Raw genomic sequence first — 24,827 nt, 5'->3', positions numbered from 1 at the left:
CACCCTGAACACGTCACAACTCTTCATTCATTCTATCATTTATGAGTAGTGAATAATATTTGCATAATTCATAGGAGCAATATGATAAAATATACAGGACATGCTATAATCATAGAGATACCTAGATAAACACGAAATAATTTTAAAATACATCTTTACAGAGATTGATATTTAAAAACAAACCCTTGTAATCTTAAAAAATGCTCAAAGTTTGGTAGCCTTTGAATGTGGACACCATTGAACACTTTCCTTCTCCCTTTTCCCATCACCTTCAACACAGATGTACCTCGCAAAGCAATACAAACTCTGCAACACCTCAACAAAAACAGGGATGACAGGAGGAAGGAATGTTGTAACACGATTTATTAAAATCGGTTTATAAAACCCTAGAACCAGTTCACAAAGAAGAATGGAGATCTCATCCAACACTCTGAAGATGGGAACAGGGCTCCCCAGACAAGGTCCAAAGCCTCGAGTTGATCTTCGTTGGAGGTAACAAGATCTATGTGGCTATCAGATTTGATGATTCAGATCCTCTCTGGAGCTTTGTTTTCCTTTTTGTCTTTTAACATTCTTCTGAGCCTACTAACACACCAGTACTCTGTGTGCCTACCACAAAGTAGTTTTTGCCTGCATCGCTGGAAGCATATAATTTTCATCCTAGACTCTGGTAATACTTTCACAAATATTTGCTTCACCTCAACTAAAAAAAAAACCCAAATAAAGCAAGAGGAAATATTTTGATCATAAAGTTAAACAAATTAGCAAACCAAAGTTAGGATCCCATAAAACAAGAATTAGAATAGGAAAAAAACAATGGGTGGACATACTTACAGGTAATCTCCCTTAGGTGGTGAAAATCTTTGGATCCAGAAACACTGACAAAACACTGCAAATAAAGTAGCATCCTCCCCCTCCCTGACCCCAGGAAACAAACCAACCCCAGCACCCCAAAATTTGCTATTATCAGCACATCTTAGGCACAGGATCTGGAGATAATTACCAGAAGGGATGCTGGCAGACACTAGGGTCCATTCAGTGAACATGCATTTGCCACTTCTTCCTGAATTTCAGAAGTCTCTCTTCTAGAGCAGTCTCTTGTATACAATTGCATGTCCAGCTGCACATCCTAGAGGTTGTGAATCCAAGAGGAACAGAAATATTCTCTGCAGGATACTTCCAACTAATTAAATCCTTATTAAAACTCTTCACATAAAGTACCATTTAAATTAAAAACACTGCAAGAGAGGGATCTGACAGTGCCATAGACACGACAAAACGGTTACAGTTTAGAAAACTTACATGTTATCCAATGAGAATCCATGACAAACTCAAATCTTCACATGAGACTACATCAAGACTTTATGAAAATGGAAATGTATGGATGCTTTTTCCTGTAACAGGAATAACTGTTTACTGTTTAGATGATATTCTATAACTATAGGAGGTAAGTTTGGAAATATTAACTATTACCAATTCTAACATGAAATGCTGTCCAGATGTCCATAATAGAACTGCATCTGTGCTACTCATATACAGAGCAGTGACATTTTCCTCCTTTCTCAGTACTCATGTTTGAACTACTAAAACACTCCTTCCAGAACACTTGGCATTTTTCCTATTCCCAAGTTTAAAACGACAGCAGAAGTTACTCTTGTAGATGGCTGTTAAAGCCTTAATGCATTAGAATGCTGAGACTGCCTCCTGTTCTCTCCTCTCGTCCGATACAGTTAAAGCCAAAACAAAAACCCGTAACATTTCTGGTATTACTGTACCTTCCCTAGCAATATGCAAAAGAATCATGTCATATACATTAGCCTTTAAAAGCAAAGCCCTGATTCAAGTTACAAAAACGTAATCTTTCACACTGCTCCCCCTTTGCAGGATAGCTTCTTCACGGTTTCATTGCCTTTGTGGTATGGACTGAGTTGATCATACTGATTTTAAATTGTTCCTTTTAACTTTTACCCGCCACCCACAAGTCCTTGGCTTCTCTTCTCATTGGTTATTGCACCCTGGGGCTGCAGAAGAGGTGCCTGCCTGCTTCTGCTTCTTACGGCGTTTGTTCAGGAGGCGGTTGTTGGATGTTTTCAAGTCTTTGATTTTCACCTGATCATAGTCCACCCTCATGGTAGCCAAAGCACTGGTCATCTCCTCCTGAAACCAAGGAAGCAATTTATTGAAAACCCTGAGACAGAGAGCACACAGCCACCCCACATTACTGCCAGGAGATGAATGTACAAAAAGGAACCCTCTGTTACACTTCGGCCAGAAACAGCTGAGCCCTTTCTGCTGCACTGGACTATATTAAAGGCGTCGTTCTACTCATGGACTCATTCAGGAGAAACTACTCACGCAGTGTTTCATATGTGAGCATGCAGGACCACACTCCGCTGGCCTAAATTCCACCATGTCCTTATGCCCAGCATTTCTTACTGGCTGGCTCTGGGCCTTCACCAGCTACTGAGCCTGGGCTTCTTATACCAGTCAGACTGCTGCTTTCCTTGCTGTTACCAAACTAGGTTAGCAGGAACCAGAATAAAGAGTCCACACGAAGTTGTTTAAAAGTACGTGCTTCAAATTCACATGCTTCCTTAGTTTGAATTAATGTTTAAGTGCAGGCAAATTTTAAACTTTTTAATAAGGCTTTGAGCAAAAATCTGCTTAAGTAAATGAATGTCTATGCATTTAGTTCAGGAAAGGAAAAACGATTAACTATTATGGGAATGCTGGTGGCCCAAGGGAATACCTCTGGGACCTATACAAAGCACAAGTATAGGAAGTTCTCAGAAGCATGGAAATGAAGAATGCTAAGTGAAACTATCTGTTTGATCTCGCTGACTTGGGAGGCAAATGTTGCCTAGGTCCTATGAAATTTTACCATTATGTAGTTCAACAGCTGAGACTATACATCAGTAATTTAAATAAATCAGTAATCCGTAAAATACACTACAGGAATGTTGCAATTATCAAAATGCCAAGAATTATAAGTGGAAAGAATTCAGAATTAATTGTAAAAACATGCCAAACTGATAAAGGCCAGCAGGAAAGAGTTAAAGTTTGCAAACAACTTTTAGTCTGCCCTATAGTTTCTCTTTGCAGGAAGCATTCAACTGCCATCAGTACAAACAGTAGGTGAGGCACCTGGTTAGATTAAGGGAAAGACAGATTTTTATCTCCCCTCACCAAATGTTACAAGACAAGGCTAAGGTTATTTAACATTGTTTTACAATACAAGAACAGAGTAGAAAACCAGAATGCAGCTCAACCCTCCCACCCCATCCCCCTACATTTTCATCATATTCTTCACTTCACTATAACGAACTTCAAGCTCCCTCAATACTGTCCCTTCTCCTCTGTGGTTATATACAGTGGCTCAGCAGATAGCATCATTAATAATTTTGTTCATAAGCATCTTCTTTGGTATTTGGCACAGCTGTAAGGCTGTCGAATGAAGCTCAAATAGCATTCTTCTTTTTTAAAGTTATCATATGCACTACTGTTCTAACCAGGACTGTATATGCTTCCCTTGTTTAACATGGTTGTATTCAAAATAGCAATAATCTCCACGGAAATAAGCATACACAGAGAAGCCAGCCCATCTAATCTCTTATCAGACTTGACTTCAAGAAATCTGAACTATGATTGACTCACTTTAACTTCATCCCAGTGGTCTTTATCCTCTTGCAGGACCCGTGCAGTATGAAGGGGAGTTGGTGGCACTGCCATTGATCTCTGAGAAAAGGGAAAAATACCAAAAGAAGTGTTCTGCAAAATCACATTTGGGAAGTGACTGCTTGCTCTTCTATGTATATGGAGGGCATAAAAGTTTACCTAATGACCTTCAGTGGCCCTCATTATTCACGCTTTCAATCACTCCACAAGCTAATTCATGTGTGAGGTAGAAAAGGACTATAGTCCCCACACGACAGTATCTTTAAAGAACAAAAGGAGAGAGAAATCAGTGCTGAGTTTGTTCCACTCTGCTCCCTTCCAGTCCAATCAATAACCCTGTGTTGGATAAATTTTTATGTACATTTTAGATTTTAACTGTCATTTCACTATTCATTAGTCAATGTGTTGAAGTGGTTAATTTGACCTTTATCTTCTAGGATTTGTGGTAGGAGATATTTTCTTGTACATATACATTAACAGAGATTACCAGTTTATCAGATCATAAGTGTGCCCCAAAGAGGAAATTATACTATTATTCAGAGTAAGGCACAGTTCAGAAGACAGTGCCTAAAAAATTGCACATAAAATTGTTCCCATGAGGCAGAGGGAAGGACAGGGAAAGACCAACATAGTGAATGTCTGTCCCTCTCCTTCCCTCTGCCTCATGGGAACAATAGGTTCAGCAGAAAAAAATGCCAATCTGCAGCTCCTAGAGCATTATTCCAGGAACGGTATTCTAGCACAGCTCTTTGGTGCACCAGAGTCTATAGCCCTTGTCTCTAATCTCCTCCTTATTAATTGGTTATATGCATATTTCAAGTAACATGTGTCGCTGTAGGTGGTAGCTTCCTTAGCTATTAGGCACTCATTCTGTGAAATTCATCGCCTGCTGACTTCTGGAACACCTCCTTCTTGGGTCTTCGAACACTTTAAGCTGGAGGTATTTATTCTGAACAGTGATTACATTTTCATTTGGTTAAAAGAGACTTAGAAACATTGTCTAGGTTCTGTTCCAGTTCTACAGAGTCTTTGTAACCTTAATTTCTCAGCTTTCACAACTCTAAATGAAGACATCTATCTACTTCATCAGGATGTTATACAGCTACATTTCTGTATGATTCTAAGGGCTTTCAGATCTTCAAACAGGCATTATAGAAATGCTGACTATTAGTCATGCCTCTGCTTCTCCTCCTTCCTCTGAGGATCAGCACAGGCAGAGAAAGCACTGTGAGAGAATAGGGCATTCTACAGTACAAGTGATTCTGTTCCTGGCTGATGATTTTTTGGGTAGCAAGAACAAGACTGGTGTCCTTTTAGGCACAAATGTGAGAAGTATAATCTATTATTTTAAGTGACACCTACAGAGCAGAGGTGATATCCTGAAACCGAGCCTGATAACTCCTGGGATTCTTGTCTCTTGTTTGAAATAATTAATATTGTATTATTAGTGTCTTTTTTTCTTTTTCCCCGAAAAGTATTTTTTAAGGAAAAGTAAATTCAACTAAGTCATAGAATGAAACCTGAACTGGGACCATTAATAGCTCTGTGTACCACCCTATCTGGCAATCTCTTACAGGGCACTAAGCCAAGACCCTTGCTCCTCCCCCATTCATTTCCAAACTCTGCCAAGGATGAGAATTCCCACTAAGCATAGGACTGTGTTCACACCAACACAGCTATGCACAATGGTGCCTGAGACCACTAATAATAGCTCTCTTTAAATCCTGCACCGATGAAGTAAGTACATACAGTTTACTTCTATATTTTTAAATAGAGTAACGCATATGCTGCAGAGTCAACAGTTACTGCCAGCTCACAGAGGATATTGATACATTCGGCTTTTGCTTCCAGGAACACTATTGTGGGTGTCTCTCTTCATGTGTCCTCTGGTAACACCAAGAAGAATTGTGGTTCCACAGGCAGATGACCCTCTGTGGAGGGCACAGTAGATTAATTAAGTTATTAACGGTAATCATCATCCTTCTCTTGCTGTGCTATGTGGAGCTACATGTAAGTTTTGCATGCAAGAATTCATTTTGCTCCCTTGTAAAAAGAGATATGAAACTCACGTTAATCCAAGGGTGATTCATAAATTGAGAAACTGTCATCCTCTCTGTTGGGTCAGTCTTCAGTAAATGGCGAATTAGTTGTTTGGCTGAAAAACACGACCAACATGGCATGTTGTAGTCTACTACTACATTCCCAAATAACCTTGAGAACACAAAGACCTACTGAATGAAGGAAGACAATTTTACAGAACTCAAAACACCTACCTATTGCTGTTACCATGTTTAGAAGTCATTTACAAAGTGGTACGTTATTATGTTTAAAGAGGCATAACATGAAAACATCCAAAACGAGGTAAGAAGGAAAGACAAAGGATTGAGGATTCCATCTATCCTATCTACATCACCAAACCAACTGTTTTGAGAGCAAGAACTTGAGAAAAAGAGAAACATAGGAACTGCCAAGCTGCCTGTCTGAGAAGCGTGGCATTATGGGCTGAATGAATGCATAAGCTGTTTTGAGAAATGATAGAAGACAAAAACTAGCACAGGCTGTGGGGACAAAAAAAAAGACAATAAACTTCTCTTTGACAACTGAGAGGCCACTAAAAGGACAACAAAGTCAAAGAAATGGATTGCACAAACAGGCTTTGTAGCAGCTTTCTGTGAAGATGGTATCTGCCAAAGCAAGAGTACTAGTAACTGAGGTATGAGATGATGGGAATCTGAACAAGAGTTTCATTAATGAAACACTACATTCAAGGGACGTTATTTAGAAAGACTTAAACATAACTTTCTTGGGGGAACCTAGAAAAACTTCTGAATAAGAGTTCTCTTTTAGAAACATTGAATGCAAGATGACTAAATGCTTGCAAGAAGCTGCCAGAAGTACAAGTTGAGACTTTAGTTTGTCGAGAGAGGCTGGAAAGGAGGTTTACAGAAGAGATTACCTGGAGTCTAAAACATGCAAGGAAACAAAAGGAGGGGACCACAAACAGAGCCCATTAAGATGATTACAGGAAGCTGGTGGGGAATTTAGAGGAAGCCTCCATAGATGATGCAATGAAGGAATGATTAGATAAAGAAAACCATGACAAGAATATAAAGGAGGGCAAAAAGCAGCAGTATGCTGAAGGTGCCTGATCAGCCTAAAAGAGTGCACATAAACTAGCTGATCTTAACAGGTTCAAAGGTAGAGGGCACCTATCTTCATTTGGGGAAGCATACAGAAACCCTACAGATTTTCCAAGCAAATGTTCTCTCACCAAGCTCCCCTAGCATTTTAATAACTGTTGTAATATGAACAAGACCCAAAGCAGACAAAATACTAAGCCAGCAACCCACAGGTAAAACATCTTCCTTATTAATGTTCAGTAGTCCATGCTGCACACCATGCTGCAACCATGAGATCCAATGAGGGGTTAAAGTGCACAGTATTATCCAATGATAATTTGTTATTGCTAAACAGAAGACAATAATAGGATGCTAGCAACAGCAATATAAAGGGCTTGTTAGAAATGTACCCAGAGGTTGCTGACCTTTCTTTCTAATATGATGGGCAGGTGAGACTTCCAGCTTATGAGACTATCAGAATAAGAGGGAATCAAAACCATCCACTTTCAGGACACTTGGTTTGAGCCCATCCAGGTCACAGCTGAACAGCAGCAGCTTTTGGTCAATGACTTATACAAAATAAATTGTTGACCTTGATTTAAGCGGTGGCTGGCAAGTTCCCACGTCACAAAAAGCTAGCATGAAAACCTGCCATCCTTGCTGGCTCTATCACCAAGGAGGGCAAAGACTGAATGAGTTCTAAGACAGTTTGCCTTTCTTCCAACTCAGCTTGCATTGCAGCTGTCCTGGCAGTCTCCTTTCTCAGGATTAAAGACTTTTGTTTCCAGAGGATTTAATCTCAGCATTCACTAGCACTAGCTGGAATTTAAAGAAAGTTTTCAGTGGTCATTTACTTTCTGTAATACTTAGGTTGCTGGCTAGTGTCTGAGTTCCCAGTCGTTCTCTGTATCACCTTACAAAAAATTAATTTAAATTCTACAAAAAAAGGGAAAAAAAAACCTAAGACAAGTTTTTTGAAATGGTCTCTTGTAAGCATTCTACCACTGTACACCATGCACATATTCATCAGTAACAGTGAACATTGTTACCTTCCTCTGATACTTCAGCCCACTCTGGATTGGGAAACCCATATTGCCCCATGCGAATTCTTCTCTTCATCCCTGGAGAAATGGCTTGACCAGTGTTTGAGTAGAATGGAGGGAACCCACAGAGGCTGTAAGAGTGGACAAAAGAACTCTTACAATTAGAAAAGCCCTTTCATCTCTTAAAAAGTTCCATACAAGCTTATATTCTTTTGCAGGTTCCATGATCCTAGTGAGTAATTACTTCTAAGTGTAGTGTAGATTTAATAAGATGTTTCCTTTTCCTGTTCATCAAGCCTCTTTCCAAATACTTACAGAATATATGTGATGACACCCAATGACCACATGTCACATGATTTGTCATACTTCTCAGGACCAAGGACTTCTGGGGCTAAAGAAGATTAAAACCAGAAATTAACAGAGTACCAGGTATTTCCTTTCATCTCCATCACCTTATAAGTAGCAGCACACTTCAACAACAAATACCGGAGGCATTAAAAAAATGCAACTCGCTGCAGGAATTGGGTAGTATTTTCTATTGACAAGTTCCTAAACACATGTAATGTAGTTTTAAAAAAGAGGAATGGAGCTGGCAAAATGCCCTACTCTTCACCTTAGTGTCTCTCTGCTCAAGAGAGTACTAAGATTACAGAGAAGCAGAAGGAGCTATAGCTAAATGTGTACAGGGAGACACTGCACTGAAAGAGATAAGGAGCATCTGTTGCAGAAATTAGAACAGAAAGGACCTACTTGAGCTGTGATAAAATTTTGATCAGTACCTGGGTAAAGTGTGTTTAGCTCCAGCAACTACAGAGCAATGTATTTTTCTTTGGCCTCCAGAGCATTAAATTTTTTCACTAAGTAACAAAATTATAGAGAGATACATTTAGAGGGGATTTTTTTTTCCCTGGGGCAAGGGAACTGGCAGGAAGCTTGATTTTGTAAGGAAAATGATTCTCTAAACATATAAGCAATCATGCTGGTTTATAAAAAGGTGTTGAGAAGGGAAATGTCAGCCTGTTTATATACAAATATAAAGGCATAAAAACATGTATGCGTAAATTCCTTAACATTTTATCACTAATCCCTGCTTACAAAAATATAGAAGAAAGCATCAGAAAAAAATATTGCTATCGTAATTCTCTGCTAACAATGAATAACAGTATCTTTCAATAGAAAAAATTATAAAAACTTACATCATAGAAGAGAACTAATTTTTCCAAAAAATTAAGCCCTTTTTCCTCCAAAGAAATTCCAAGTGCAGACTGCCTCAGTCATACCATATGGTGAATGACTATTAACTCAAAGACCAAAAGAGACGTACTCTAAAATGAGTGCATAAAGGGGAGTCTGCTGTGGCATCCATTACACAGTGCTCTGTCTTTGGACAAAATGCAGGCGAAAATTCAGTTGTGATTAAATCACATTGGTGTTTTATTACTAATTCCTCCATTTGCCAGCTTTAAGAAGCTTTACAGCTGAGGCAATACTCTCCCTGTTCTCTTTTATTGCATTAGTTAAGCTAAGGGAAGTTTTGCAAGGAAACACCCAAATAATCATGAAGCTGAGTTCAAATTATGGCTTTTATTGCATCATTCAGAGGAAACATCAGGATTACTTCAAGTGTAATCAGAAGCAACATGTTCTCTCTCCCTAATCCACATCTGCATTCCCTGTCAAGGCTGTTTCCTCTGCAACCCAGGAAGAAAGCAGGAACACTGAACTGTACTGGAACCAGACTAGGTTTGGGTTGGATGCCAGTTTAAATTCTGCAGGCTACCTCTTTGCATTACATCCACAATAGAAGATTTCCCATCCACTCCTACAGTCCACAGGCCCACTATAAGGGGAGGGACAACAGACCGAAACACAAAGAAATGCATCTTGGATAACTTACCCACATAATAAGGAGTGTAACAGGGGGTCTGCAGCGCATTTTGTACAGTGGTTTCTTTGGCAAAGCCGAAGTCCGTGAGTTTGAGTACGGTATCCTTCTCTTTAGACGTGTAAAGCAAATTTTCAGGCTGAAAGGCCACCAAGAGAAAGGATAAACTGGACAATGAAGAGATGTCTCTAATGAGCTGAAAGGTCAAACCATTCCTGCTTGCCTGGATCACCACCAGCATCTGGTTCTTCTTACCTCTCTCACATCCCCACCACATCATGCAGAAAGTTCCCTCCCAAGATGCAGCATTTTTGCTCAGACTAGGGATCCTTCTCAACATGGTATTTAGGTAAGCAAATCACAAGACTCTCATCAGGTCCAACGGACATCAAGTCTGGCTTCTTGAACCTCTCTCTAGTTCACTGCACTTACTAGCATTGTTCTGTCTGATCAACACCAGTTGATCTGACAGCACTCTGTACTGCACTCAAGTAGCTGAGGTGGAAGACAAGAGAAGTCATCAGCCAAACTCTCTATGAGCAACTGACATAACTCCCTCAGAATTAACTGATACAGACACAGTCCTTTTCCTGCTCCTCCCCTCCTCTGTCTCCTGAAATCTGAGTTAATTCCACTTTTGCTCCATGCTCCACAAAGGCTCTCCAAAACCAGAAGTGGCACAGAAGGAAGTACAAGCTCTTGTGCACGATAACAGGGACAACAGCAAATCTCCAGAATCTGCAATTGTTTGAACTTATTTTCCAGTTTCTCAGTCATGAGGAAGCTATGCCCTCCCTCATGCTAATGTTTAGGGACATACAGAAGAAGGAAGGGCTTGAAAGAAAACAGGATTTAGGATCTACTAAGCAATTTGAACCATTTCTATGTTAGTTCACTGAGTGTGTGTAGGGGGTGTTTGTGGCTAAGCACTTCAGTTTCTGTGCTGGTGATAGGCAATGGCACATAGCTCCGTAGAAGTGAACAGACTTTTAGTCTCTGAACTGTTAAGTCATTCTCCAGTTCCTACCTAAAAACCCTCAAACATACCCCTCAGTGACACCAAGCAATGGCAGTTCTCCCTCCAGCCAAACACAGAATCATCTATAGAAAATTCACAAACTCAAAACCGTGGAATCAATCAGATGCCTCATCCATCATTACGTCTCCTGCTCTCCAGCACATTCCACCATGCTGCCATATCACTGTGCTAGAAATGCCTTGGTGCAGCTACCTTGTCTGTGCTTATGCTGTGCACTTTACAGAATGAAAACAAAATACAGTACTACAAACCCTATCAAATCTCTACAACAAGATCTGGGTACAAACTTTAGCTAATAAAACACACTGTTCCACATGGTAGTAACTGAGATCTTCCCATTTTCCCAAATATTTACATATACTATCAAAGTGGGTTGGATGCATGGAATTGGTATTATTCCTCCCACATATGCAGTTTCTCCTGTTTCTGAAGGGGGTTTTGGTGTTTGTTGGGGGTTTTTTGTTTGTTTATTTTGGGAGGGGGGGTTGTTTTTTTTTTTAGGCAAGTATGATTGCGAAAACAACTAATAACTGGCAAAGACTGTACATAGAGGTACATCATCTAGTATAAGTTCACTTCAGGCAGTGTTATTTTCTTGTTACTTAACTGGATTGCAAGTTGCTAGTACCTTTTTAATTAACCATCTGACTATCACCAGATTCTTCCGCATTCCATACACAACTGGAACGCATTAGCACACATGAATATTCTGACTTTTGACTAGTTGCAAAATAGTTGTGAACAGATCCCTTCTCACACTGGCAGAGGAATAGGAACACTTTGACCATCTGATTGTACTCCTCGTTCTATTTAAACCACCACTGCCCATTTATTTTTCTGCCTTATGCTCTTTTCTCCCTGCCCACACACCTTCAGGCCTCACCTTGACATCTCTATGGGCAATGTTCATTGAATGCAGATACTGGATGGCTGTTCCGATGTCTCTCATTATCTCAGAGGCCTCTATAAATACAATTTTAGAGAAAGGTCACATTAACATTCCCACTATAACTCAGGGACATGCTTGGGAATGCTTATGACTTACAAACAGCTTGCTGGAATACAGGGCTAGCTTCAAGACCAGAAAACCTAAAATTAGCCCTAACAGCTGTGTTTTGGTTTTGTAGGCAACCATACCCCCCAATTCCTTGGCTGCTCAGCCCTCCTCCTGAGCAGGCACCACAACTGAACGGTTGAGACTCCTGCTTCTTATGAGCTTGTAAATTTGTGCTTTAATTTGCTCAGCAGAAAAGCAGCAAGAGCAGAGCAGGTACGCAAGCAACATGCAAGACTGTGGAGAAAGGGGCCCCAACCAGGACATATCCCTGATTGTCCAGGACGTGTCCTTGGTTGTCCGAGACAGAAGTTTAACTTCCAGCTTCTAGTTACCTTCTAGGGGCAATAGGAGGATCTAACAGGTTTTCTAAAAATAGAGCAACAAAACAATATAGTAATTTTAGGATAGGCCACATCTTCATTCCTCACTGTCCTTAGAAGTTTTTCCTCAAGAGAAACAAAATCAGCAGTTCTATTCTGCAAAGCCCAAACTGCCACCTTTGAAATAATATGTTTCTAAAATTTAACATAACCCCCTGTGAAATTCTAGTGGCTGGTGAGCTGCCTTGCAACAGCAGTACTCTTGAAGTCTGGAAGAGTTCAGTTACACCAGTTCAGTTACAGAGCAGGGAGGAGTGACATTCCCATTGCACCAAGTCAGCATCATATTACATCTCCATTGACAGGGAAACAGAATTAGCAACTTCAACCCGATCCTCTGTTTTCTGCATAGGTAGAAACCTCAGCTGCAGTAGAGAGAGAGAAGGTAGAAATTCTTGTACTATAACCTGGAATCCTTTTTCTCATGGCTTGAGATTGAAATTACACAATCTCAGCCAAGGACAATCAGAAGGCAGAAACACTCATCTTCGGGGAAAACCTTGAACAACCTCTCCTTCCTGGCCTAGGCCAAAAACTCTGGCTCCTAATGGGAAGCTGTGGCTGATATACAAACAGACAGTGTACCTGGGGAATCCAGTGGAACAGGGCTCATTTATCTCAGGAAAGAATGAAGGTGGCTTTTTTGTTTAACACTCCCAGATGATTTCTGAGTAAGTATTTAGAATGTTATACAACAGTATTTAGTGTAGAAAAATCATGGTTTTAGCAGAGTGGAGTCACTAATGATCACAGAACCAGTTTCCCCCCTGGAATCTTGTATTTTAGAGAGGAACACAAAAAGTTCCTGAAAATTCTTGTTTTCTCTACATGAGCCTCATACCACTTAAAGGATTCATCCCAGGCTAGGAAACAAAAGATCAAAAAAAGCCTGGCCTCTATACCAGACTTGCAAAACAGTCACAGTAATTTACAAGCTCAGGTGTAAATTTTTCTTCTTCTAATTGTTTTGTCATGATGCTAGTTACAAATACTAACATTTTTACTCCTGAGCAGAAAGAGGCTCCGGTCTGTTGTGAATGGGCAAGGAGAACCAGAATCAAGCACACCTGTGGTACTCTGCAAATAATAAATAGCAAAGACAATAAAAATGGCAAGACTATTCTATTGCAAGTTCTGTCACTGACTCATAGCAGGTCTTTAAACTTGCACATAGTCCCTATTATAGATGAGCAGGCCTGTTTACAGTGTGGCTAATAACACTTCCTTTCAAAGTAGTACTTTAAAACCCTTGAATAAGAGATGTTTCATCAAATGTGATTTGCTCATTGTATTCATCACCTAACAGTATAGCTGTGCACAGTGATGCTGCTTGAGGGACAGCCACAGTAGGAGCTGTGTTAATCATGTTAGAGGTGGTCTGGCAGGAGACCAGGGACTAGAGTAACAGAGGCTGCGGTGGTTCAGAAATGAAGAAGCTGAGCAGATTTGTACGAAGAATTTTCCTCTAAACCTTCCACATTGTGCTTGAACTTGGCCAATTCTGGTAATTCCTGATTTTCAGGAACTTTTAAAAAGAACTGTTTAATACAGAGTTGGATAGAAAAAAAAAATTGAAAAATTACAAACAAAAATCAAATCACAGAAATATTCCTGTAAGGGAACTAAGAAAGGGGACAGGGAAAGGGAGAAGGAATCTTTCACAAACTTTAAAATTAAACTTGTGATTTTTCACCTCTCTCAGTGAAAGCTTGATCTCCTCTCTCCTGGATCCTGCTAAACAGCTCTCCTCCCTCCATGCTGAAACAAAGAACACAAAAAACCCCCACGTTACTTGAGCAGAAAAGATCAAATTAACACCTGACTGTGCATCCACATAATCGCACAGAACCATGGCAGGAACAGATTAGAAGATATTACAGGCCTCCTATGCCAATGCTTCCTAAACATCACACTCATTTGAATCAATGCACAAAGCCATTCTGATATAGAATAAACAGAAAACAAAACCAAGGAGCTTTGATGCTTTCATTTTAATGTACCCTGTCACAAGGAACATGACACACATAGTTGGGAAGTCAGATATGCTGGCACTGGGAGGCTGACAGTAATCTTGTTTTATGTAAGGGTTGGAGATCAAGAAAAATTAAAGAAGAAAGCAAAGATACTGAAAAGGATTTGTCCCCAGTGAAGACGACAATAACTGTGGTCTTACAGATCAAGGAGAGAATAGGAAAAGTTAGAGTCAAAATAGTAGCAAAAAGGATCATGACAGATCATAGGATTTACATCTGAAGTTGGAAGCCAATCACAATCGAAGTGCATCATATTTGTAGAGACATATCTTTCAAGATTGTATTAATTAGTCAACCCTTTAATGAGGACAATTGTCACGAAGTACAAGAAAAATTTATTTTCTGGTTAAGGTTCCTCATTCTTCCGTCATACAAGATGGCTGGAGCAGCTATACATTTCACTACCAGTTCCATAAAGACAACAAAAGGTTTGCTGTGCAAACTAAAATTGTGCTGCTGAGAAAACTCAGCTAACTCATATAAGCCAACACATCCTCCCTCTTCCTTCAGCCCCTCAAAGAGCAATGCTTGGTGGGGGGCTGCTGCTGGTCCATACCATTCCATGACAATGAGGAGGCATCTCTTTCCATGATGTATATTCTCATAAACATCCAGGACATGGACAATGTAGGGACACCCTGATGCTCGCCAATGATATTCTACTTCCTGACGGGCTTTTGGGTTGTCATACAGGAGCTGTAAAGAAATAGGAGAGAGCAATATCAGTGAGCCAGCATCATTCTGCTTTAAATTGGCACCTACACGCATTTGAACTCAAAGATGGTGGCAAAGGCTACTCTTAGCACCCTCTCCAGCCAAAGGATGCCAATCCATCACAAGACGTTCACCATCTCTGGGCTGTCCAACTTCCTAAACTGAGGAATACAGAAACTGGTCCCTCGGAACTGGAAGGACCACTGGAAGTGGCAATGAGGAGAGATTTTGAATCTGAGATGGAGACAAACCTATCTCACGCACCTCCGGATGGGAAACAGCATTTTTTTTCCTACTTGTTTGCAGTACTTGCAAACAGAGGAGAATCCCTCTGCTAAGGACAATAACCCTCCCACCTGCTCCCCAGCTAATGGGAGAAGAGACTTTTAGGTGCAATGCAAATCCTTAAAGTTCAGTGAGATGTAAAACAATAAGGACTTTCTCACTGATTCTGAATGTGCTTCTTAAATACTACACAAATTTCGGACCCCATCAGGGTCAGAAAGGGACTTTTGACTATCTAGATGCTTGAACTTCTTTCTCTGTCACATGCAAGGCCAGTTTATTTTAAAGGCGCTAATCTCTAGAAGGAAGGTAAGAGCTCATCTTTCCTGATACTGCAACCTCGTACACAAGAAATGTGTCCCTTCCCATTTCAAGAACTGCTCTGTATCGGACTCTGCAACTCAGCTTTTGTGCAACAAGGGCACATTGCTGAATCATGCTTTTTCTTCTCTGCCTTGTCTCTCTAGACACCACTAACACTTTGTGACAGAGACTCTCTCTTTACTGCACATTTATATGGTTCCTACACAATATGGCTGTGATCTGAGTTTGATACTTTATACCCTGTAGTAATAATCATTGTAATGATGGAGCAGCAACAAAACTGATGCTATATAAAGCACTGTCAAATGCATTGAAACAGAATAAAAAACAAGCAAAGAGCAATCACCTCTGATCTATTTGCCTTAGAAAAGGACTACAACAACTGTGGGGGAACTGTTTTTAAACAGGCAAACAAAAACTATCATTGCTGCACTATTAGGCCTTAGCCTGAAGCTCTTCTCACTGATGTTTGCTATCAGGTCCCAGTCAAAACACAACTGCATGATAATTGCTGAAAACAAGTATTAACATGTAACCTGTCATTAGGGACCTATGAATCAGCCCAGGAAAATGAGATTGCTTTTCCATCCAATTGCCAAGCTAAGGCACAAATGGTGTCACAGGCACCTCTCAATATAAGGAAATGCGTGATATAAAGGTCACAGGAAGGAAGTCGCAAATTCTGGTTTCTTTATTGACTCCAATACAGACAATTTGCATCACTGGCAAAAAAACCTTACACTTCTTTGCTGCTTCAACATCCCTTTCAGCAAAGCAGACACAGTAACATGGGAGGAAAGGCCTGTAACACGTTATGAAATGCTGGGGAAGCGCTCAGAAACAACTGGACAGAAGATAGGTTTTTCTTCTTTTCCAGGCTGGGAACAGGAAAAGCGTGACAAGTACTCCTCTGCCAAGTGCACATTTCTGTATTTTTGTGAAGCACAGAGAGGTTGCAGGAGGAGACGAGCGGCCTCAGGAGGGCTGCTGGCTCCTTAGCTGAACGGGCAGTGAGCCTCACCACCGTGACCACCCTCCAGGCTCCCTCAGCTCTGCTCCAAAGGCTCCAGCATGACACCAGCTTTTCAGCGGTGCAAGGAGCTGAAGAAGCTTTCTTGCCGAGTTCAATGCCCTCGCAGCCAACCTACTTCTTCCACAGCTGTCGTTCTGCACCCAGAGCACACCCTTTTGAGATCACTAACTATCCGCCTCTTCCTTCCTGCTCCAGCCTGGCTATGGCCTAATTTCCAACACAAATAACTTCCTAAAGAAAGAGATGGCTCCAATTTGGACAAAAAGCCCATTAGCGAGTCCAAGTGCAGTTGCTTTACTTCTTTCAGCCATCAGCCCATTCAGCGGCTTTTCCTTCACAGCCACTGTGTTCTAGCTCAGTAGGACTGTCTATCAGCATTTTCCCCTCTGCCCTTCTGAGTTTGGGCTGTTGCCTAGAGGTCTCTTTAAAAGTTCATTAAACTACGTGTGCAACAATAAAGCCCAAACACCCTCAGGACTAACCAGGCCATTTAGAAAAGCATTACAGGGTTTACTGCTTGGATATTACTGGATTAATGCCACTTCTGAGCAGGACGCTTCAAAAACCTTCTCACCTATCCTGTACTACTAATTAGACATAAACATTCTCTTTACTAATGTTAACTGCACTATAATCTGTGTATCTTGTGCTTGCACACTGTGCAGAGATGTTGTTTTTCATGTTTGTACCAAGTGCTTATGAAAATTGTTTCACAGAATTGAATTCTCGCTCTCTAAAGAGCTTTTACAAGGCATTTTGATACACACAAGGATGCTGCAGTTTCTCTTCTCCACCCCTACAAGCAAGTTTCATATACTGCTTAGTGCCAAGCTTGAATGTACTCATGTCAAGATGACACCTGGAGAAGCAGAGAAAAGGAAATGCAAAAATAAAGAGCAGATACACATACCAAGCAACATCTGATATATCAACCAACTGTTAACCTTTGGATTTCTCTTTCTGAGCCTTAAAAATAAATTAAATCTTTTCCTTATATCTAAAACTGGAAGCCATAACTGTATCTTTTAAGACGTCTTAGAGATGCAGACACGTATAAAATGAAAGCCAGGCAGGGTTGAAAGCACCAATTTCTACAAAATGTAGGTGATGATTTAGAAACACAGACTGAAATTCTAGCCGTATGGTTAAATTTAACAAACTTGCAAAAAACATAAATGGACATTCTGCCATCTTCCCAAGCCTGAAGAGAGACTGTGCTTCTGTTGCTGCAACAGCTTTGATAAGACTATGACCAGGTTCCCCTGACATTCTACAAAAGTGCAGAGGTAGTTGTGAATAAACTCAGTTTCACGTAAGTTTTCCAGCATTGCTGGTTCATGCTGGTTTGAGGAAAGAGCAGCTTTGTCAAACAGTGACAGCTCAAGGAGCCCCCAGTCATCCCCGTAGAGTTCCCACACAGTTCAGCTGAGTCACAGCTTGTCACGATGGGCTGTGGGCAGGATCATGAACCAACCTAACTTCAGAACAAGACAAACCCAAGAAACATGCCCCATGTCCCAGTTTTCATGAAGCCAGGTCAGTGATCCTATGTCCAATTCACAGCAGCCTTTGCATAACAGTGAGGGGATGCCCATGTGTGTGGTCAGGCAACGCAGTTTGGAACAGGTTCTGCACAGTAGAAAACTGTATTTTTGCTGGAGCTCAGCATTACCAAACCACTGCCTAAAAGAAGCAGATGAAGCAAGTATTAACAGTTACTCACAGGGAGATCACCAAAAACAGAGGCAATGGAAGGCAAGAAAGTACAAGAGCTCTAGAGCCCTAACCCCTAGTGATTCACACAACTCTTCTCGATACCTGAAAAAGCTGGAGAGGGAAGGGAGCTGCGCCACGAGGTGCGCTCTGCCTGTTTCGGAGGAACAACAGGGCAGATGCCAGCAGACACTCCAGGATGCCCTGCTAATTCAGGGCCTGGCAGTGGAGGGAGGCCTGAACTCTCAATTCTGGGGTAATGGCCCAGCTCAGGTTAGCAAGCGCCTGCAAAACAAAACAAATTCTAAACTGCAGCTTGGAAGGCCAGCTCTGTGAAATTTCTCCCTGTGCAGAATTTCTCGATAGAAACTAAAAAGTGACACAGTATCTTCTAATTGCTTCTCCATCGATTCGGTGTTGTGTAAGCAAGGAAGGATAGCAGGAACCCTCATACCTTAATGGTCTGATCTATACAGGAAATAGCCTTCTAAGGACTCCAGGGAGCAGCAAGTGATTTTCTGGACTCTGAAATTGTAACAACAGAGAGAGAAGATATCCATGGGCACAGGTATGAAACAGGCTGAGGACAGGAAGCAATGACTTCTTTGTGACTTTCTCTTTAATATGCACTAGCAGATTACACAGATTACTATTACACCTGCTATCATACACAGGTGATAAAGACCCCCACAAATACTTTTTAATTTGTTTTAAACTTCAGCAATTCCTCCTAGTTCCAAACAGTTGCGGTGCTTGGATTAGACCTGTTACAGCTCAGTTCTCATCTCCTGCACATGCCACGTTAAAGCAGCATCTGACACTGCAAGCATCTTTTACTTACTTGCACCAATTCCAGAATCTGAACTCTCCTTCAATAGACAATCAGTTTTATAATCTCTACGCTATTTTCCTCACAGGAAGGCTTGCCATCATTAAAACAGAAATGGGACCAGCAGAAACTTTCAGTCCTAGGAGTCCTCAACGTGTAATACTGATATATAGGCACTTAAATATAGCTTTACTTATTTTTCTAGCTGGGGAAAAAAAAAGTCTCTGCTCAGGCATAAGTGGGTAAATGTCTAACTTCTTTTGCTTTCTTTCCTCTTTGCATTTAGCTGTTACAAAAATGCTGAATCCTACAAATAAGCCTTGGAATCTAAATTCACGCTGATGCACAGAAACTAACACCATTTGCTGCAGAGCAGCTCTTCCAGTCATTCTTTATTCAAGAGGGGTTGATGGCAAAAGGAGGCTTGGATAATGTTTCTTTCATGTCATCCCTCCCCTATGCTACAAAAAGAAGAGGGGGAAAAAAGAAAAAAGAAAAAAGAGCTATCACTATGGCTTTGGACATTTTGTCTTTTATTACATCCTGATTATTTGCACTACATCTATTAAATTCAATGTTAACAATCTTCATCTGTTTCTAGATCTCTTCATAAGAGATAAAGCCATCCTTTGTGTTAGAACGTTAAAGGAATTGAAATTATCAAGGTTTCTTCTTCACACATCAGCACTGCCAGTCAGTCAAGCTGCAGCAAGAAGCATGTGTCTTTTTGCAATGGCAGCCCAGCAAGCAGGGAAATCCACACACGCAAATCTCAAAGAAAGCACTGAATTTTTTCTTAAAATAAAAAATAGAACACATTTCTGCTCCAATTATTTAGTACTGAAGCATCAGTCTATAGACAAGGGATAAAACCAGGGTAGGCACAGGTGGGTCATCACTAAATCTTTCACTTTTCTGCTTTTATTTCAAATCCAGCTTAGGCTATTAGAAATTAAATCTGCTTGGAGGCTTCATTGAAACAAACTGTCATCCCAATTCCTGCAGATCTGTCCAAGCTGCTACCACAGGTGGCATTAACTGGCATCTCCATCAGTGCTCAGGTAGACAGCCAGTCCCAGAGGTGGGCTTCTCCAAGTTAGTAATAGAGCACAGTCAAGTAGCATGATTTTGCAGCACTCCTGCCTGTGGTACCTAATCCTTTCACTCAACCTACTGAGTGTCAGGGTTTTACTGTCCGCACCCAGGGACCCTTCTCTAGCCACCTCTTCTCTCCAGTCTTCCAATCTCTACTCGGCTTATCTTTTGAAATGGCAAAAGCTACAACAGATCTTTGGTATCTTGCCAGCACAAGTGAGAATGAAGAGGACCGAGAGGACTGCTTGCATGTCGTGTCAGAGCCACCCTCTGAAACCAATTTCCTGCTGACACACAAGGCTTCAAATTTCTTAAGCACACGTTTTAAGGGGAAAACAGGAGGAAAGAGTAGAATGGACAAAGATAAAAAGAACAGGTTAACAGAGAGATATGCTCTTTTGTAAGAGTTTGCGCACTGGACATACAGCAAATCCGCTGAAGAACTTAGCTCTCCGAACACTCCTGCTTCTCCATCCCCAGAGAGCGCACATCACATAAGTATTATTTTGCTCCAAGCCTCCCTCCTGCAGTGAATCAACTAGGTCTCTCAAAAATAACTTTGATGTGGTTCTGAGCTTTATTTATTGTAGCAGTGTTCAAATCACCACCAGACACTCAATATGACTCTACAACCCGAGGTAAATAAATGAGACATACCACTATTAATTCTCTAATAACACATGCATCTAGCCATTCACTCTGCAAAGGTCAACTGTCTTTGTTCATAAATGTTAGTGGAGATATGGCAAATACAACTGAAATGGCAAAGCAGTGGGCCAGTAATACATTTCAAAGGTGTCCCCTTGCACACGTGAGGTTAGCATAAAAGGCAGGCACAAAAATGAGCAAAAAATGACGATGAAGAAAAGCTACTGTCCTGATAAATACTCTGATAATATTACATGAATCTATTTGAACTGCAGTGCCAAAAGTATGTGACTGTACATTCAATACTATGGGGTATATATAGATTTAAATAAAAAGCACGCTATGCATTTTGCTACATCCATAAGATTACTTTGCATTTTAATACTGCGCTTGCTCTGCTGTGTGGATGGAAAAATAATTCCTACTGGCACCTTAAGATTCCAGTTATACTCAGTTGTGACAGGCTACAAACCAGCTACATGCAACTTCTAATTTTATTCAAAATATTGCAACTGTATTTTAAAAGAAAAATAAATCACGAACAGCTACTAACAAGCTGTTACCAGACAAGAACATCCTCAAATGCTTGTTTATACAAGAAGGCCTAGAGATCATCTCCTCCCTCTACCTTCTCCTTATGACAACTTCTACCACAAAACGCTGCTGTTTAGCCAGCACTGACAACTGCATTCAACACCTGCAGTCAATATTCAGCATGTGGGGAGACCTGCTGCAAAACCCTTTCCAAAACCCAGACACACTACAAAACATCCTTTCTTTCCTTGTTTCTTTATTATGCATATTATGACCAGATGAGATGAAACAAAATTAGGAAGTGCTCTAGAGGTCTTTCCACCCTTCGTTTTAAAACCTCCCTTTCTCTGGGGATAGGCAGAAATGCAGGACGAATAGGCAAGCCACAGGATTTATGTTCACACTCTTGTGATGTCTGATCTTTGGTCTGTAGGACCTCGACGTGGCTTTGCTGCACGCTGAGATGCTTTTCACCACCAAAACCATCGCCTCCTTCCTCAGAGCAGGATTTTGACTGCAGTGCCCGCATGCACGCAGCACAGGACACCCGGCAGCTGCGGCACCTGAAACGCAGGATGTTCAGCCTGACGTACTAAAGTTGCTCTGCCTACAGCGTTACTCAGGTTACCAGCATAATGCCAAATTTTCCAAAACCTCATGTAGCATAAATACCTACGATAAATTGTAGGTATTGTGATTAAAATAAAATAATCTGTAGCTCTACCACTATTTTCACTCTTCCTAAATTTCTGAGTTGAGGAAAAGGAAATCTAAAATCCCATCTGAAAATTATGACACTTTTTACTTTATAGTTTCTCTCCAGTGCCTGATATGAGGTTTACCTTTGAAAAGGGAAAAAAAAAAAAGAGGAAAAAACCCTCCACAAAAACCTCACTCCTGCCAGCTATGAGTTCATAAATTCTGATAACGAGGATTCAGGTGACTTGGCTTCAGTAATTCATATATCTCAATCCTTGGCTGGTCAAAAGTAATAGAGCCTGCTTGTGAAACTTTGCTGTTTAAGAAAATCCCAGCAGTACAAAATGCCTTGGCACCTCCTCAGATCATGAGCCCATCAAACTTTCCCTCTGCTTTGACTTTAGCTACTCGTAGAACACTAAAACAAATTCAAGACTATAATCTTGATCTTCTAGGTATCTAACACCTTTATATGCTTGAATCAAAGCATATAAAAGATCATTTAAATCTTTGAGACATACACTGCAGCCAACAGTTTTGCTACCCTGCCATAGTGAAATTTCCCACAATGAGGATACATCTTGCCTGTACAGGAGTCAGAGCTGCCTTGGGGGCCAATCTGAGACCGAGACACAGATTTCCAAAAGAACTATGGCCATCACAAAAAACTCTCCCATTTGTTTTTTTAAGCACCAGTTGTATTTCCTCACCTTTGCCTTTCTCCTGTGCAATGCCTCCAATGCCTCCAAAAAACATACTAGCACTTTTCACGGTCATGAAATAGGATGGAATGTGCGTCTGCCAGGATGTGACCCTCTCACATGCTTCCCAATATTGACAGCCACAGTTGCTAAGTTCCATTTTAAGCACCCCTAAACCCTCCCTCCCAATAATATGACATTTTTGTTATATATATAGTCTTACACTTTTGTTTTTCTTAAAAAAAAAAAAAATCCACACAAAAACCCCCAATAACATACCTAATTATTCCAGTAGTAATAGCATTGCACCCTACACATATTTTCCAGGAAGAAGGGGAAAGAGCAATCATCACAAATGTTTGAATTCAGAGTGTTTAATGCTCATTTCAGTGCTAACTGCCATGAAACCCACCTTTACAGCTGGGTGGGACAGCAGGACAATGATACCAAGATTAGCGAGGCATGGCACATCTTTACTGGAGCAGGATGTGGCAGAAGGAACAAACCAGAAAAAAGAAGTACTGAGAAGATCTAAGTCTGATGTTCCCTTTCCTAGTCTTCATGCAAATAAGCGGTATCAAAATTAACACAGAAGTGATAATACTGAACAAGGTAGAAGAAAAAATTAGCAACATGTTTAATCTCATTAACCACAGATAACAGCAGCTCCAAGAGGAACCGGTGCTGCCCCCCAGACTTTCTCTGTATTTCTTGCATGTGTGACTACAGTCATGAAGATTAAATCACTTAAGAACTCCCAAGAAGGCTTTGACATCCTTCCCAATACACAGAGGCTCTTCGGGGTGCATGCTGGGTTCGTGCTGTAGGCACTTTTCATGCATCTGTCTTTTCACTCTGCTCTGCACCCCAGCCCCACTTTTTGACAGTTAATACCTTAATGAGCTTCCCCCCACAACTGCAGCTATGTTCTCTACGGCCCCACCATTTGGCAGCAGAACTCAGAATGAAGATACGTCCTCTCATACCACTGCCCGCACACCTAAACTCCCTTTTAGCTGCCTTCCCCCCCCCTTCCACATGAATTTAAGATTGTCATCCATGCATGCAAAGCTTGGCAATATGCCACCCCAGGCCAGTTCTTTCCCATACATTGCTGTTCTTCCTCTTCTTTCACATTTCCTTTCTCTACACCCACATTTATGCTTTCTGTCACATAACCTACCAGGCCAAGCAGTGTCTCTCTCCTCTGTTGCACCATCTATCTCAAGTATTCCTAAATCATCCAAACACAAGAACCCAGAAATAAACAAAGAACTCTCAAATCTTCCTTCTCCCATTCCACAGGGCTCATCTACTTCTTTTAAGCATTACCTTAAGGGGAGACTTGCTAAATCCCAGACATCAGCGGCACTGACAGCAACTGTGCCTCATGTCCCTCACAAAAGATACTGAGATTTCACACAGTTCTTGGGAACCTAACTGGAGTGACTCTGGCCAACGTAATGTCAAACACTCACTCCTGAAAGCTGTCACCTGTGCGAAGTTGACTTATCTTCAAAAACAAAACAAAGCCCTAAAATCTTCAGCAAGGACATCTGTAAGATTTCTCTAGTGCTTCAAATCATTGCTATATGTGTTTTCACACTCACATTTGTGCAAGTTCTGCTGTTGGCATTTTCAAGCAAAGATCTACATCTATTTCTAAGTCACAACACGGTAGATAGCTCAGTGGTTGATGGTTTTAAGGTCCATCAGGCATGAAGATCCCTGGAACAGCTTATTGTGTACAGCAAAGATATAACAGAGGTGTGACTGTGAATGGAAACAAAACCATGCAGCATTCAGCAGAGGCTAGAAATGCAAAGGAAGCCATTAAGAGAAAGAGGAAAGTAAATTGCTCTCCAAAGACTTCTTGTGCTTATTTTGTCTGAATATATATTCTAAAGCCAAGTAAACTATTGCATAGGAAAGGAAAGAAAAGAAATAAACTGGGGGAAGGGGGAATTCAACAGATGGAGTCAACAGAAGCAAGTGACAGTGCAGTAAAACTGTTATTTCTG

At 40.9% G+C, this 24,827-nt stretch overlaps 1 protein-coding gene across 2 annotated transcripts in view; it reads right to left on the bottom strand.

Moving 5' to 3' along the window:
* Positions 1 to 346: 346 nt before the first annotated feature.
* Positions 347 to 24,827, bottom strand: part of MAPKAPK3 (MAPK activated protein kinase 3) — a 113,411-nt gene continuing 88,930 nt past the window's right edge. For both annotated transcript variants that reach the window (XM_075159252.1, XM_075159253.1), the window contains exons 3-11: positions 14,788 to 14,927; positions 13,892 to 13,956; positions 11,645 to 11,724; positions 9,735 to 9,861; positions 8,153 to 8,228; positions 7,844 to 7,968; positions 5,745 to 5,830; positions 3,655 to 3,735; positions 347 to 2,157 (exon numbers count right to left, since the gene is read on the bottom strand). In XM_075159252.1, coding sequence (XP_075015353.1) covers positions 1,999 to 2,157; positions 3,655 to 3,735; positions 5,745 to 5,830; positions 7,844 to 7,968; positions 8,153 to 8,228; positions 9,735 to 9,861; positions 11,645 to 11,724; positions 13,892 to 13,956; positions 14,788 to 14,927 — 939 coding nt within the window. In that variant the 3' untranslated portion in view covers positions 347 to 1,998. The remainder of the gene's footprint in view (positions 2,158 to 3,654; positions 3,736 to 5,744; positions 5,831 to 7,843; positions 7,969 to 8,152; positions 8,229 to 9,734; positions 9,862 to 11,644; positions 11,725 to 13,891; positions 13,957 to 14,787; positions 14,928 to 24,827) is intronic.

The sequence above is a fragment of the Calonectris borealis genome, chromosome 10 (assembly GCF_964195595.1).
Source record: "Calonectris borealis chromosome 10, bCalBor7.hap1.2, whole genome shotgun sequence".
Taxonomy (NCBI): Eukaryota; Metazoa; Chordata; class Aves; order Procellariiformes; family Procellariidae; genus Calonectris; species Calonectris borealis.
Note: the sequence above shows the minus strand (reverse complement) of the source record. Positions and strands in the feature narration are given on the sequence as shown.